This window comes from Anas platyrhynchos, chromosome 2 (assembly GCF_047663525.1).
Source record: "Anas platyrhynchos isolate ZD024472 breed Pekin duck chromosome 2, IASCAAS_PekinDuck_T2T, whole genome shotgun sequence".
In the NCBI taxonomy this organism is placed as follows: domain Eukaryota; kingdom Metazoa; phylum Chordata; class Aves; order Anseriformes; family Anatidae; genus Anas; species Anas platyrhynchos.
This window is the reverse complement of record NC_092588.1, coordinates 115,166,681-115,182,070: the sequence shown is the minus strand read 5'-3', so window position 1 is coordinate 115,182,070 and position 15,390 is coordinate 115,166,681. Positions and strand designations below refer to the sequence as shown.

Sequence of the window (15,390 nt, the reverse complement as noted above, 5' to 3'; positions counted from 1 at the left end):
CTCAGAGCTAATTTATTTCAACAATGTCTTCTTTCATATGCTTGTCCCAGCAAATGTATTCTGTGGTTCTGTGGGATACTAATTAGGAACTGTTGATTTTCAAATAACCACAAACTGTTTACATCAGGAGCTAAGCTGTTCAGCGTTACTGCATATGTTAGGGCATTTAAAAATTAAACATCTTGAAAAATATTTGTAGGTGCTATCATTGTGACTTGTTGGAAATGAAAAGTGAATCATCCATTTTGCTTGTGAAATCTCATCACCATTTGAAGATAGTTTAAGCACTGTTAAATTCCTTACGATGTTTATTCAGAAACTGAAATAATCTTTAAATAATCCATCTGTGGACATCACAGTACAGTGCTCATACAGCAATTGAATTCTTAGTTAACTTTGGGATTAGTTCTCCATGGTGCATGCTTGTGAATGTTCATGAATAGCAAAAATAGACTATTTTGGACAACTGGTGATGAAATGATGGGTTTGTGGCTTGACTAATAAATCAATATCCCAATGGCTGTGGGGATGACAGAAGAAGCCCAGCATTTGATTTAAGAAGTTATGCTGCAGTTCTGAGGTATGAAATGGGTTTATGACTCGACTAATAAATCAGTAATGGCCATGGGAATGATGAAAAGAGCACAGCACTTGATTTAAGAAGTCGTGCAGTAATATTTGGTTTGAAATGTTTTGGCTAATAAGTAGACCTATATATGTAAGTCAAAATAACAAATTGCACTCCTCGTTTGTTTTTTATTGGAAGTGTGGTAAGTGACTATACATCTTCTTGATTTTCCCACAGATATCAAGTGTTGTTAATGTCCTATAGGTGTTTTTTTTTTCCTTAAATAAAATCAAGTATTCATTCTAGGTAGAACTTGTTTGTGTATATTTACTTTTTTCATTTTATGTTTTCACCAGCTTCTTTTTTCCCTAACAGGTGAATGGATGTTTTTAAATTATTTGAGCAAGCAGATACTGGTGCTCCATGCACAATGGGTAAAAAGTGAAGAATTATTTAAATTTTTAATAGTAAGTTGTAAGCTGCAGGGAAGCCTGTCACTGACAGCAGGCAAAGAAATCTGTTAAGATTACTAGTAAAAGGATAGCTATATATGTGGTGGGTGAAAAATACAGTGGAACCAGAAGACCAACCTAAGTGAGGGAAATAGATTCCAGATAATAGGGTGTTACATAAAATCAGTAAATATTAATTAGAAGTAAAACCTGAATGTGCCAAAGTGCAAAAGTGTGAGGCCTGAAAGAAAGCATGTGGCAACTGGAGCAGTGGGCAAGTAGCTTGACGTGAGGAGTGCCTGATGCGCAGGGGGCGATGTCAAATCAGAGGGAACCTGCAGTAGCAGGATGTAAAGTGGACAGGAAGGGGAGTTTGAGCTAGGGATAGGCAGGACTATGTATGAAAAGTTAGATTCCAGTGAGATACAGTGTTTTCAGCATGAAAGCTATCAACAGAAATCTAAAATTGTGATTTTAGAACTGTGCCACTGGCTGTAATGTGCAAATCTCATCAACTGCATTAACTGTACAATGTTCTAGAAGGCAGCTGACTTTGAGAAGCAGTAATGATGGATGTCTTCGTCTTGTCATGTATGCAGCTTGTATCCTTGTTACTGAATTTCCCAAAGAAGCAGTGTTAATTCAGTGGAAGCTGTTGTGTAGACAGGACTTATGCATGAGGGTTGTGGCCTGTTCTTTGTTTTAGTCCCTGTTTGTAGTACTGTGCCTTCTCAATTTGCCGTTTAATAAATAGTATTTAATAAATCATTAATTAGATAGGCAGTCCCCTAATTTTAATGTTTATGACCAATTTCATACCCAATTACAGACACAGTACAAGGTGGTACGTTTGATAGAATTGCATGTGGTCCTTGCACTGAAGAGTTATCAGCATGAAGAGGTGGTTTTATGAAGGTCAGAGTGGATGTAAAGACAATCTACAGATATGGGTCTTGCCACAACTCTCCATATTGAAGTTGGGGTGATTCAGAAATATATTTGGAATAATGAATTTCCAGCTTTGCACACTGATTATGTGCTAGCAGGTCTTGGTAATCTCAGGGTGCAATTAACTGAACAACTGCCTGCATGAAATGAAATTTCTATTTAATTAAAACCTTCAAATTTGGTTCATTTATTCCTAGCGCACACCCTCTCGGTGGTAGTTTATTAAACGTTCTTACTCTTGACATGAAAAGAGTGTTGTATTTCTTTTACTTCATTATCAGCTAGCAAATGTACCTAGTCAATAATTCATGTTGCAGTTTACTCAATAAACAGAGTGCCTTTTGAGATAGGCTGTCGTCTTTTAAAAATTGCATCTGATCCAATAAACCAAATTATATAATAATAAAGCACGCCATCAATGTAAACAAATACCAGATGGGTTGTAAAACATTTAATTTTAGATCAGTGCAAATAGACTGAGATAAACACTGCTGTGGCATATTGTCAGTCACTAGTGAAGCTCGAGAAAGGATTCCCACCGGGTGTCCGTATCCTCGAGGATTCCACCTATGTGCTTGTTTTCTCTTGTTTTAGGTCTTGCTCTATTTCTCCCCATTTGCTCCGCATTATTGCACTTGGAGGCACGGTGTGCTGGCCTGGCTGCGTTTCAAAGCGTGACAATGCAAGCCGGCGAGGTTTTGCTGATGAAAGTCAGGCAGTGTTCCCTGGGAAGTCCTGTGAGCAAGGGGACTTCAGAGATGGGACAGCTGGTTTCTGGGTTTTGGGAGTGGGCTTGCCTCTGGTGTTGTTTTCCCACCCCAGAGGGGATCGCTGCTGTTGGTACCACATCCATTTTTCTCTAGGATGGATGCAAACAGTGACAGGCGGTGGTTTTTATTCTTTAGATGTGAATGCATTCACTTCAAAGGCCCTTTCAGCTACAGTCAGTTCAAGATCAAGTTCAAAGTGTCTTCATGGTATCAAATCACAGGGCTAGCTTTCTATTCATGCAGTTAAAATCTGGAGGCTGTTATTTTGTATTGAACTTTAAGATACCTGCTAGTCCTTCAATAACTAAGTTTTCAAGTTGTGTGGTCACTGACATTGTATCTAATGTGCTTCTGTTTCTATTCTAAGTTAAGCGCAGTTATAATAATAAATCTAAACTAGCACTTTTTTTTTGACATTATATCAGAAGGAGTAGTTATAAATACTGCATTTGGAGGACATCCACATTTAAGTGTTTTACCCATTTTTTTTGTATGTGCCACTCAAATCTATGATTTCGTAGTTCATTCAAATAGTTTTGGACCTTTTAAGTCTTGCTTATATTTGAGCCTTAGTGGCAGAAAAGACAGGGGCAGCTTTTTGAAAAGTTTGACTTTCAGATGGGCTGGTATACTCTAGATGGAGACCCAGCAAAATCTTAGTAGGACAGTCTATTAATTCCGATACTCATACGATATGTTCTGATAACATGCTTCAAAAGATTTGTTTAAAATGCATTGTGTAACCTAACTACATATTTCTAAGCTGTTCAGTGCATACAGATTTTCAGCAGATGATACACAGGTACTGTAGCTGAATTATGTGCAGAGGTAACTATTATCAACCAATCTGAAAATGCAGGTTGTATCACATAAACAGAAACACTTCATCTCTTTCAAAGTGTAGAGCTAGGTTCTTTTGGTTGAGGGGAAATCTATTCAGGAATGTTTGGCTAAGAGAAGTTTGTGCTTTCCTTAAGATTGCCTTTTTTTTTCTTTTTTTTTTCTTTTTTTCTTTTTTTGATAGGTATAAATACTATCAGCTTTATAGATCTATAAGCTCGTTTGATATCACTAGGGTTGCCAAATTTGGGATATATATCTTAAATCACAGGGAAGGATGGGTTAGAGTGAATTTAAGCACATGAATGTGTTTTATGTGTTGGAAAATACAGTTAATTTGCATAGATGAAATTCTATCTGAATGCTTTTAGCTTCAGTATATTTTCTTCTAAGGTTATCAGGAAGGAGCCACGTTAGATCTGGAAACTATTACCCATTTTCTCTACGAGACTTCTGAGACCCTGACATACCTTCTTTGCCAATACTTAACCAATACAGAGTCCTTTAAATATAATTTTGAGTTTATTTACTGAAGTAGATAAAAAACAAAACAAAACAAACAACAAAAAAAAACTCTGCAAAAGGCATAAACTCCAGTAGTTATCTTCATATTAAATGTGGCAAAATCAAACTCACCGGCAGAAGCAGTACACATACCAGCGGCATGCAAATATGCTTAATCTTGGTTTCATGACCAAAGTTTTCTTTCTAGATGTAAACGTCTTCCGATTCTGGCTATGAATTAGCATTATGTAGCAGAAAGCTAGGAACTTATTTACAAAAGCACATTTTCCTGATTTGTTCTGCTGGGAATGTATTTTAATAAGAAAAACACCCATCTTGTTGTCTGACAGCTGATGACAGCATCAAAATCACCGAGTGACTAAGATGACAAGCTATCCCACAACATCAACACATCAGGCTTTTATTGCTGTCCTGGGCATACAAGGAAGTTGTATTAAGTGATGTTTAACAAGGAATCATTCTGTTTGTCAGTTCTGCGATGTGATCTGTGTGAAGGAAAGAATAATGTCCCCATGACAGCTGAAGATGAGAAGATTGTAGTAGGTATTACCTGTCTTTGTAGCATGAGGCTTGTCTGTTGAGATGCAGACAAATGAAGTGGCACAGTTTTTCATCACACTGCCAGATGAGGACTAGGCAAGTTTAAGTAAAAATTCATGCATTGTTAGTAACTGATGGTTGAGATTTAGGAAGGAATTTTCTTACGAAGGAATACACCATTTTTTCCTTAGATCAATCGAACTACTGTAGTTTTATCCCTGTCATTTTTAAATATTGTGACTTTACAACCATGCAGTATCAAACGGGAAATCATCAAAAGCTCTGTGAAGACATTCCTTCAATGTCAAACTTACCTTTCATGTATTCAAGTTATTGGAAGTTCTTCACTTTGTTTCAATAAATTACTGTGATATTCTCTAGTAGTCTCAAATGGCTTTCAGATAAAGATCAATGAGCCATTTCTAAGCGTCTCTTAAGACTGAGGCAAAATAGTCATTAAATACCTCAGCCTTCTCCATATCCCAGGTCTCCCATTTCCTTCTGGAGGGAGCCCACAATTTTCCTAGTCTTCCTTTTATCAACAATAAACCTATAGAACCCTTTCTTACTGCCCTTTATGTCTCTGGCCAAATTTAGTTCTAAACGGGCTTTGGCTTTCTTCACCTGATCCCTGGCTGCTCGGACAATGTTTCTGTATCCCTCCTAGGCTCTTTGTCCTTTCTTCCACTCTCTATATGCCTTCTTTTTCTGTTCAAGCTTGGTCAGGAGCTCCTTGTTCACCCATGCAGGTCTCCTGGTGTTTTTACCCAATAAAATAAATTCTTGTCCTGACTTTTAATCAGAAAAACAGTCACAGAAATTCTAGCCTATGATTTTTCTCATGCATCCATGGAGAGACTTTGGAAGAAGCAGCAAAACCAGACTGTTTCTTGCCACTTCTTATTTCTTGTATGAGTCTTGAACATATGCTCTGAGTGGGTTTGAAATCACTTAGATTTGTTTTTTTATTTATGTTTATTATTATGCAGTAATCCATAGCTCTGAAAACATGTCATGAAGAAAACAGTGCATTAGGGAATTGGTGTGAACAATCCTTCAAAATCTCATCTTTAAAATGTTGCTTAATCACTATGGTGACTAGCATATTTATGGCATTTAAATGCATTCTCTTTGTTTACCCATATTTGCCTCATTATTTTGTATTGCCAAATACGTGGTTAATGTTATTACTTTACATTTTAAGAAATTATGGTGGGTTTATGAGCGTTATGTGATTTTCTATTTTTCTGTTTTTATTAATATGAAGATTTATTTTTTCCTCTAGAAAGGTCCTGAAGGAGATCTCTGTTGGAGACCTAAAGCCTAATGAAACAGTTGAAGCAAATCTGGAAGCACAACTACTCTCCAAATTAGACCATCCATCCATTGTCAAATTTTATGCAAGCTTTGTGGAGCGAGATAGTTTCTGCATTATCACAGAGTACTGTGAGGTGAGACTTTTAGGTTACTTGGAAGAAATGTGACAGAATGTGTGATTTAAAATAGGGTCTTAAAAGAAACATAGCTCAGTTTTTTTTGTTTTGTTTGTTAATGTTCTAATTTGAATTTTACTCTCAACTTATTCTTTAATTGTGGTTATCACTTGCTATTTGTTAGGCATATTTCATAAACACAATGTTTACCTGGTCACTTGAGCTCACAGATTCATAGCTTATAGACAAACAAACCAGAGAAGAGAAAACAGGTGATTTAAATACCGGTTCATTTTGTTCACTGTAATCAGTATTTCAAGTCAGACTTAAAGGCGGACACATAATGAGGTCTCCAGGTGAGCCTAGAAAGTTTGTACCATGTATGTACTACTAAGGGATAAGAGAAGATGAGGCTGGGTCTGTGGGGAAGCAGTGTGAAATTTGATGTAAATCAGGGAGGGAAAACTCTCTTATGATTTGGAGCTGATTACAAGAAGCTTAAGCCTGATCATATGAACCATGAATTTGGTAGCAGAATTTGCTTTATAAATTGGAGAACACTGTATGAGTCAAAGACCAGAGTGTAGAGGATACAATAAATACTAAAACAGGCTATATGACAGTATCGTTGCCAGTTTTTTTGACTGCAGCATTTGGTTTAAAAACATGTTGATGAAATCTGTCTTAAGGCATTTTTAAAAGAAGTATTTAAACATATTTAAGCCAATTTAAGAGTTTATATGAAACAAGTCCCTACTTTTGTATTAAATATAGATGTACTATTCTAAAAACATCTGTTGTACATGTAGTGCGCTTTTTATGAAACTGTGAAGCAGAATTTTCAGTCGTGCTCTGCTAGACATTTGAAATGCTTTGAAAGCTAATGACATTGGACCACTGGGTTATCTGTCCACCATCAGACTTGTAATCACGTTTCTCCAAGCATCCAGCTTTGGCGTGAATAATTAAAGAAGTACAATTCCTGCCAGTCATTGCTTCCTTGCCTTCTTCGATGACACTTAAACGCACATTTTAGCTGGTATTTATTTATTTTTATTAAATCTGAAATGTTTGATTCTGTTATAGAATCTAAACATTTGTTAACATCCTATTTTAACACCCATGCAGAAGCTACTTTGCTACATGCCCTGAATATCTGACAGCTGAGGCTTTGTGGAAATTTTATATTGCCAACTCTCATTGGAATTCCAGACCTGGTAACTGAAACATTTTCCTAACTGCCCAGATATTCCTGTGCATGGTGAATCACTTTCTCTCTGTCAGTGGTAGAAAGTCGCCCAAAACCAGGTCAGTTGATCCTATAGGAATAAAGGAATCTCTTTTAGTAGCGTTAAGGAGGTGGCTTTGGTCCACTGCTTTTTATTTTTATTTTTTTCCATCTGAAATAGTTAGTGGTGAATGAAAAAGGGCAAGATAGTAATCAATAATAATCAACAGCTGCTGCAACACCCCCTAGAGCCTTTCTCTGTTCAGGTAAACTGAATGAGTGTTTCAGTGCGGAGTTGCCCTAGGATCCGGGAGACATACACTCAAACACATGAGAATGTATTAGAACAGGGCAAATAAAGAAGGTGGAAATAGATGCGTTGGCTGTGCAGCTGAATCTTTTCAGTTTTGAGTTTGCTAGGTCAGGTAAAAATGACACTGGCTCCACTAGGATTTGCTTCTGATTTTTCCAAAAGGACAGGCGATGTCGTATCACTGCATTTAAGCAATTAGGATGTATTTAATCAAATACTCAGGCAAGGGAAGTACAAAGCAAGGTTTTTCATACTGCTATAAAGATTCTTTTCTATCTTACCTTGGGTATTTCTAGAAGTTATACCTTTGTATTTATTTCTCTATAGCATCTTTGTATTTATTTCTCTTTCTACATTTTTTAATGTGGTGGGAATAGGATCTTTTTATGAAAAATATGTCAATTTCAATTGAGAATAAGAAAAATGTGTTGCTCTCCGGTCCGATCCTTGTATGGAAGTCTAGTACATTCAGTTTCTCATGCATAGAATAATTACCACGTTGGCAGTAATTTGTACTCTTGGGCAGACTCAGAATAAAGAATAAACATCCAGTTGGCATGGAAACAGAACTACCCTTTCAGCCTTATTCTGTTTTCTCCAAAGTACTGCGACTTATTCATTAGCTACTGTACTTTGTTCATTATTGCTTGACTTGTTCAGAGTGAACCTCCAATGCAGCTGCCCTGTGCTAAACCTGTCCTGTGAACAAAAAGCTTGACATCTTTTATTATAACTGAATTCTATCAAATTTATAGAAAGGAAGTACATGTATTCAGTTTCAGTTTTCTCGTTGAGCTTCTGTGGCAGTTGCCCTCATTCAGAGTCATATAGGCAATCTAAACTTTGTCATTTAAGTCAGATTTGAAACAAAAATGAACCTTTGGTTTCACGAACCTTGGATTTAATTTTGTGATGTAAATCGGACTTCAATAAAATAGTTTTTATAAATTAAAATAATGTAATTCCTTTAAATGTTGTATCATTTTAGTACATCATAAAACAGAACTAGTTGCACCTTCCCCCAGATAATTATTTCTGTCTCTTCACTGCAGTCTCGCTGTGATGTGAGTATACATATGCTAAGGAAATCTGAGGGAAAGCAATAACTAGAGCAATGAATGCCTGTTCACATTATCAGTGCTAGGTACTAAGCTGTTTTAAATAAGTTACTGGTTTGTTTGATGCTTTTGACATTTAAATAGAAACTGCAGCTTGGAAACTTCCTATTTCATTTGTTAACTTCCTTATGAACTTCATTGTAACTGGCCTTCCAGAATGTAAAATTGGGCAGCAGTATTTCAGCATTTTTTTTTTTATGATACACTTTTGTTTTCCCTTTTTAGACACAAAATTAAGGTTAAATTGTCTGTGGGACATTGAGACCGGTCTTGTGAAAAGCAATACAGTTAACCTGCGGGCACATGTAGTTATTTGGCTGCTTTTCTTCTTCGACCGTCTGCAAGAAACCTCCCCATACATGAGAGCACCCACCAGCCTAACTCTTCACTTCCTATGTTTCTTTTCTTTGCTTTTTTTTCTGTGTGTGTCAACATGTGATTGAGAGATTTCATATTGGGACAGTGAGAAATGGTGATCAGCACTTATTGCACCTCAGCTTTCCTTACTGGGACAGTCCCCTGGGGACAGTATCCTGCAGCAGCACGTGTCAGAGCAGTCCTTGAATCTTGGGCTACTGCTGCCATTGCCTCTCAATGGTCTGGGGCAGCCATCTGGAGTAGGTGAGTCACTACTTTTGAGGTGTGTAGGCTCAGGCACAGCCCATCTGGTTGCCATGCAGCAGAGTACCCAGCAATACCTTTTCTTCCCTTCCTCTGCTCCACTGTGAGCAGCCATTGGGAAGCTGTTGAACATTTGGAGTTGCAAAGGGGAAGCAGCTGCTCAGAGCTCCAAGTTCCCAGAAGAGCTTCTCTCTGGGCTGCAGCAGGGATGCAGATGGAGAGTCGAAGCCCTATTCCCATCCCTAGTGAACAAGATGACTCAGACATTTCAATTTAGAAATCGCAGGACGTTGTCAGGGAACACATTTTTCATGTATGACAAAACATTTTCTTTTTCAACACAATCACTCGTGAATATTGCAACTTTTAGAGCCTGAAGAACTGCAAACACTATTGTAAACTCATGCTGAAATAGAAACGTATAGATCTGCAAGGACAGAACCTGCTTATTGTGTAACATCACTATGAAGCACTGTGGTTTTGGGAACAGAAAAACAAGGAATATTGAAGAGACCATAACCTTTTGGAGTCAACAGCATAGAGAAGGGTTGACAATGAGAAATGGCATGTATCAGCATAACTAGTAGTCTGTTTTCTATACACAGTGGTACATGTTAAACTATTTTCTTGTACGTGGCACATAATACTTCTGATTTTATGCAGAAGTAATGGTTTATGCAGAGTAGGTTGTCCTGACGTAAGGTAATTAATCACTAGAATAGAATTAGACTCACCATCCTTTGCTCTGGGATTAGTTACCTCGACATAGTACTTGCCACTAATGTGCATTCTTGTAAACAAAATCCATTTATTTTATAAAGTGGATAAACAACCATTCCTCTCTTTTTTAGCAAAATAAACAGTTTTCATTTAAGCTTCTTTGAGAGCCTCATCATGCTGTTTGACTGATTTTTACAAATATCTGCCTTTATAGTTTTCGAGTAGTCTTTTTCTGTATATATTTTCTAGTTTATTTGGCACTGCTTGCTATGTATCATACTGCTCCATTTTTAGTGTTACTTCTAGATTCAACTGTAATTTTAATGAAGTATCTACAAAAACACATGCCACAGATTATAGACAGTTTAATTCTGCTTTGTTTCTGACAAAAGAGAATTTGGAAGAGAGACAAAGTATCATAATTTAAGAGTCTGTATTTTAATTCTTAAGAGAACAGCACGGTTTCTTCACTGCTGATATGCTTATTCAGTGTAAAAAATGAGAATGTCTCTTGACTGTGCATTGTTCAACTTAAGTGGAAATGTTTTCCCTAGATTTACAAACTATTGTTCGGACCATTCAGGGGCAGATTAATTTCCTTCAACTTAGCTGTTTACATCTGAGCTGGACAATGTAGACCTCATAAACCTTTATAGAGAAACTGCATTTGTACAACATGATCCATCCCTTCCTAAGACAGACATGGCAGAGCTAATTGCACTATGTAAGTGACTGTTCCTTTGCCTTAATTATAATTAAGGGAGTTTGAGGTGACTAGCTCAGATGTACATGTCTAAAGTTGGGTGGCATGAAGTGAGAACTGTTGAAAACTTTTGTGATTTTATGTAACTCTTGAGAGAGAACTGACCTAATTTCCTTCTGCAGCCAGACAGCTTGATCTCATTTTGATCCTCAGTTCTGTATGCTTTTGGTGCTGTGAGAGTTCAGAATTCATGTGCCAGCATTAATTTTACTGCCTGTGCTCTACGGAGCCTGAAGGTGTAAGAAAATGGCATCCTGTGATTTCATGAAGGAGAAGACATTTTAAAAACTAACTTTAAATGTACTTACTTTAAATGTAAAATGTTGTGATGTTTTTCAGGGTGGAGATCTAGACTTGAAAATTCAAGAGTACAAACAATCTGGGAAAGTATTCACTCAAAGACAAATAATAGACTGGTTTATACAGTTGTTACTTGGAGTCAACTATATGCATGAAAGGTACAGTCATTTGCTTTAATACAAGAGCATTCAACTCGTGAGGGAAGTGAGTAAGCATTTACTGACTTGTATTTATTCAAATAGAAATTGAACCATATTGATTATTTTTATTGGAATAAAATCCTAGTCAACGAACTGCTGTAGTGTACATGTATGTGTAGTATAGTGTATGTGTAGTATACATAAAGTGTAATTAATTGTCTATCATGCAAGGATATTATATGTTACATCTTTAGTGGTGCAGTGATAAATATCTTTCAGTGTGAGACAAATTCTGTAAGAGCCAAGTGAAAAATTTAACATGGTAGAAATTGCACAATATTGTTAGAATAAACAGTTTTCAAGTTTAAAATAAAGACAGCTTTTAAGGGGATTCAGCAAAGAGCTCTTGCAGATGTTTAATGTGAAGAATCAAATATAAGTGCTTGATGTAATCCCCTTAAAATCTTATATGCTTACATTCTTTGAAAACTGACATTACTTTTAACAACACATCAAAGATTAACCTAAAAAATTACTGGAGATCATTAAGACAGTGATTTCATGAGACTATGATTAACACATTTCATAACTAATAGTGTAAGATTCCATGACACCACATGTGTCAAGTTGGTCGTCTGATGGAGAGTCGTAGAGCATTGGTGTAATAAGGTCTCAATGCAAGGCTTAAGAAGTTTTATGTGAGCATTAGGGATCCAACATTCTTGACCATCCCTTGGATTTGCTGGTAGCACACTCCACACAAGATGCTTGCACTGGTTTGCAGACTTCTGAACAGCTGCGGAGACCTCACTTGTTTGGAACAGAGATAATAACAGGTGAATAGTTACCTGGTCATCTCTGTGAGTGTAGTTCTTGCCCCCAGTGTGATTTGCAAGGTGTTTCATCCTGCCAAGATGAACTGTTTGGGCTATCATTGCTATTGAATTTTCAGAATGAAGAATGTCATTGCTGCAAGGACTGTCTTAGCACAGGCTGAGGATATTTCTCCTATGTAGGTGTAACACCTACTTTGCCAATTGTAAATAACTAATCTGCACACTACCTTACTCAGATTTAGATGCATGTTTTCAAGAGATGAAAAATTAAAATAATAATAATTTCGCCAAGAATAATGGCTTAAATTATTAGTACAGCTAGTGGGGGGAGAGAGAAAGAGAGAAAAGTTAGGTTACATCCAGAGTCTGGAGATGAGAATTCTTTTTTTCTCTTTTTTATTTTATTTTTTTCCTCTTTACCTCTTTTTGTCCTCTCTCTTCTATTTTCTCTTTCCTTTCTTCTTTTTTTCTCGTCTTTTTCTTTTTTTCTATTCAGAATGTAAACTAGAATAATTAGTCTTTTATTCTGCATGAGTCGTTAAAAAAGAAAGATTATTATCTGCTAAATTGAGGCTGAAAACAGCACCAAGTTGATGTAGCTGTTTCAAATTTATCTTAAAGTAGCTTGGGCCAAATTTGGTTGCTTGAACTTGAGTTTCAAGAGAGGAGAGGAGCAGGTGGAGATAGTCACCGGTCAACAAGAACAACTGTTTCTCAGTTGAGCTGAAGTGAAGTATGTAGGATACATTTGACCTAAACTGAGAGATGCCTAATGAGTTTTTGCACCTGCAGAGTCAGACTGTAGAGGGAAAAGGGCAGAGTGAATTACTGTCTGTGACTCAGAACATTTTGGTTCCTAAATGCCAATTTATCTGGGGCTTGTACGTGATGCACCATGCCATCCCCACAGACTGCAGTGATGGGAGCACAACAAAGAGAGATCTCTTGGGATGCTGTGTTTTTCAGCACTCACCTCAGGCAGAAAGGACAGAGGAAAATTGAAATAAAAATCCTGACTGTTTAACTGAACTATTAGTGTTTTTTTTCCCCCTTCTTGAATTCTGGTTTAATAATGTATCATAAAAATGTTACTAATCTGGAAGGTCCACTTTTGGTAAAATCCTTTCTTTAACCTGTGTGTTTAGAGGATGTATTGTGTAGACTAATGCAGAGTAATAATAATAATAATAATAATGTATTGTATAAGTTGTTCTTTCTTTTTGTCTTTTATCTTCTGTATTTCCTTATGCCTCTGTTATCTGCACTTTTCTCACAGGTCCCTTTGTCTGCTCTTCTTTTTTTCCTTTATTTTTCTCATCTTCTATTTGTTCTCAAATAAATCTTTCAAAAAATTCTTATAAATAAACACTTTGATAAATGTGTATGTTAAATTACTGGGTTTCCTGAAAAGTACAGTTGAATTCTCCAGTGAAAGTAACAATTTGATTTTCCAAACAGCATTTAATTTTCTCTCTTTGAATTAGAGCTATTTAATAGCACCTCTCCAGACACATAGAAATGACTTGACAGTTTTATTTGTATTTCCTATATTATATTGTGGTTTTAACTGTATTCACATTAGAAAACTATTCTCTATCTTATTATTATTAAGCCAAACAGTAGCTTAAATGGCAAAGCCTAGGCTTAAAAGGCTTTAAAAGTACCTGCAGAAATTTGTTGGAATTACTGAAATACAAACAGAGAATAACAGCCCTCTGTTTATGTATGAAGGAGTTGTATGTGATTTCTTCTATACTGGTAAGGGAAAAAAAAAGGTTTAATACATATTTGAACTATGTTTTAATGCAAGAAAACTTTGCCCTAAAGTTAGAATCTTGAAATGTTCATTATCTGTGGGTTGGACTTCCTCATGCCATTTCTTAGAAAATCTGGCTGCTTTGGGTGGGAGTTTTTATCCTAGAACAGCAAAAATGATAATTTCTGGTTCTAGACATAAATTATTGTGTGGATCTGTTTCTTGTGCACCATTAGTGGAACTTTTTGAAAACTACACTTTTTGAAAACTCTCATTCTTGAGATTTACCTCCAGAAAGAACTGTTTTTCTACCTTATGTTGCTTTCTTCCCCCCAAATAAAGCAGATTGTACAGATTAGGCATTCATGTCTTTTACTTATGCTTCGTAAATCCCTAAGGGGTTATGAATATCTCCCGGTGACTCTGCTATCTACTGTCTATTTTACATAATTGAAGGATTTTTGAACTTAAACTTGAAAGCTAAATTATCTAGAATTAAATAGATGCAATCCTCATCTGTCATTGATATAACGGAAGAGACAAGTAGAGGACAGGCAGCATAGTTCAGTGGTCTTATCTAGACAGAGAGAGTTAGCATGAAACCATCATCTGGTCTCTCTGGCATACTTGTAGCTCATCACATATTAGTGCACAAAATTGATCCCACAGCACTCAGGCAATGAAGCCATTGATTCATTTAACCTCAATTTGAATATAGCTGACCATTATGTTATCCATCACTTTGCTAATCTTTATGAACAGTATGCCAACACAGAGATTTTGATAAGGTTACCATTTATTCAAACAAGTTTGTTGCTTTCAATCTATAGGGTAGCACACGCTGTCCAAGTCTATCTGGATTTCACATTGTCTTTCCTAGTACAGGATTCACAGTTGCCCAGAACCTCTTATTTCTCAGAATAGTTCTTCAGACAAAGGAAAGAGAAATTTATTGCTGAATATTTCGCAGAAGCAAACTGCTTCAGCTTCAATCAGCTTCACTTGCTGGTATGTTGCAGAGGCATCTTTATTGAAGGAGGCTGCCTACTGCTCAGTGATCCGTGCTGCTTTTTTATGAGTATGAGACAGCAAGCAGGTAATCTGTAGAACATAGGTACGGGTGTATTTATAGTCTAAATTTAAAACCATCCTGAAGTGTTAATTTCTACCCAAAATATCAATAACCACTTCACTAACTGTCAAGTTAGATTAAGATTTGCTGGAGTCCAGTTAATTCATGTTCCCTTTATTGGCAACATATATTTATTTCTTGCTAGAATTAAAGTAGTTGTTTCAGTTAAGGTTTCAGCTTGTAACTTGTTAATCTTCTGAGGTATCCTGGCATATTGAAGTGGCTGGTATCAAGAGTTATCATCATGGGAAGTTCCAAAAAAATTACCCCCAAAATTTCTTACTCATATTAATACATAAAAGCATCTGATAATTATTGGCAACACAAATAATTTGCATCATATTTTCATCGCTATGTTTCATGTTTATATTAGCATTATATTCCATT

The 15,390-nt window shown here is 36.4% G+C and overlaps 1 protein-coding gene across 2 annotated transcripts in view; it reads left to right on the top strand.

The window, feature by feature from the left end:
• NEK11 (NIMA related kinase 11) overlaps nt 1–15,390 on the top strand; it is a 108,115-nt gene that overhangs the window by 13,589 nt on the left and 79,136 nt on the right. For both annotated transcript variants that reach the window (XM_027451142.3, XM_072033428.1), the window contains exons 3-4: nt 5,929–6,094; nt 11,179–11,297. In XM_027451142.3, coding sequence (XP_027306943.1) covers nt 5,929–6,094; nt 11,179–11,297 — 285 coding nt within the window. The remainder of the gene's footprint in view (nt 1–5,928; nt 6,095–11,178; nt 11,298–15,390) is intronic.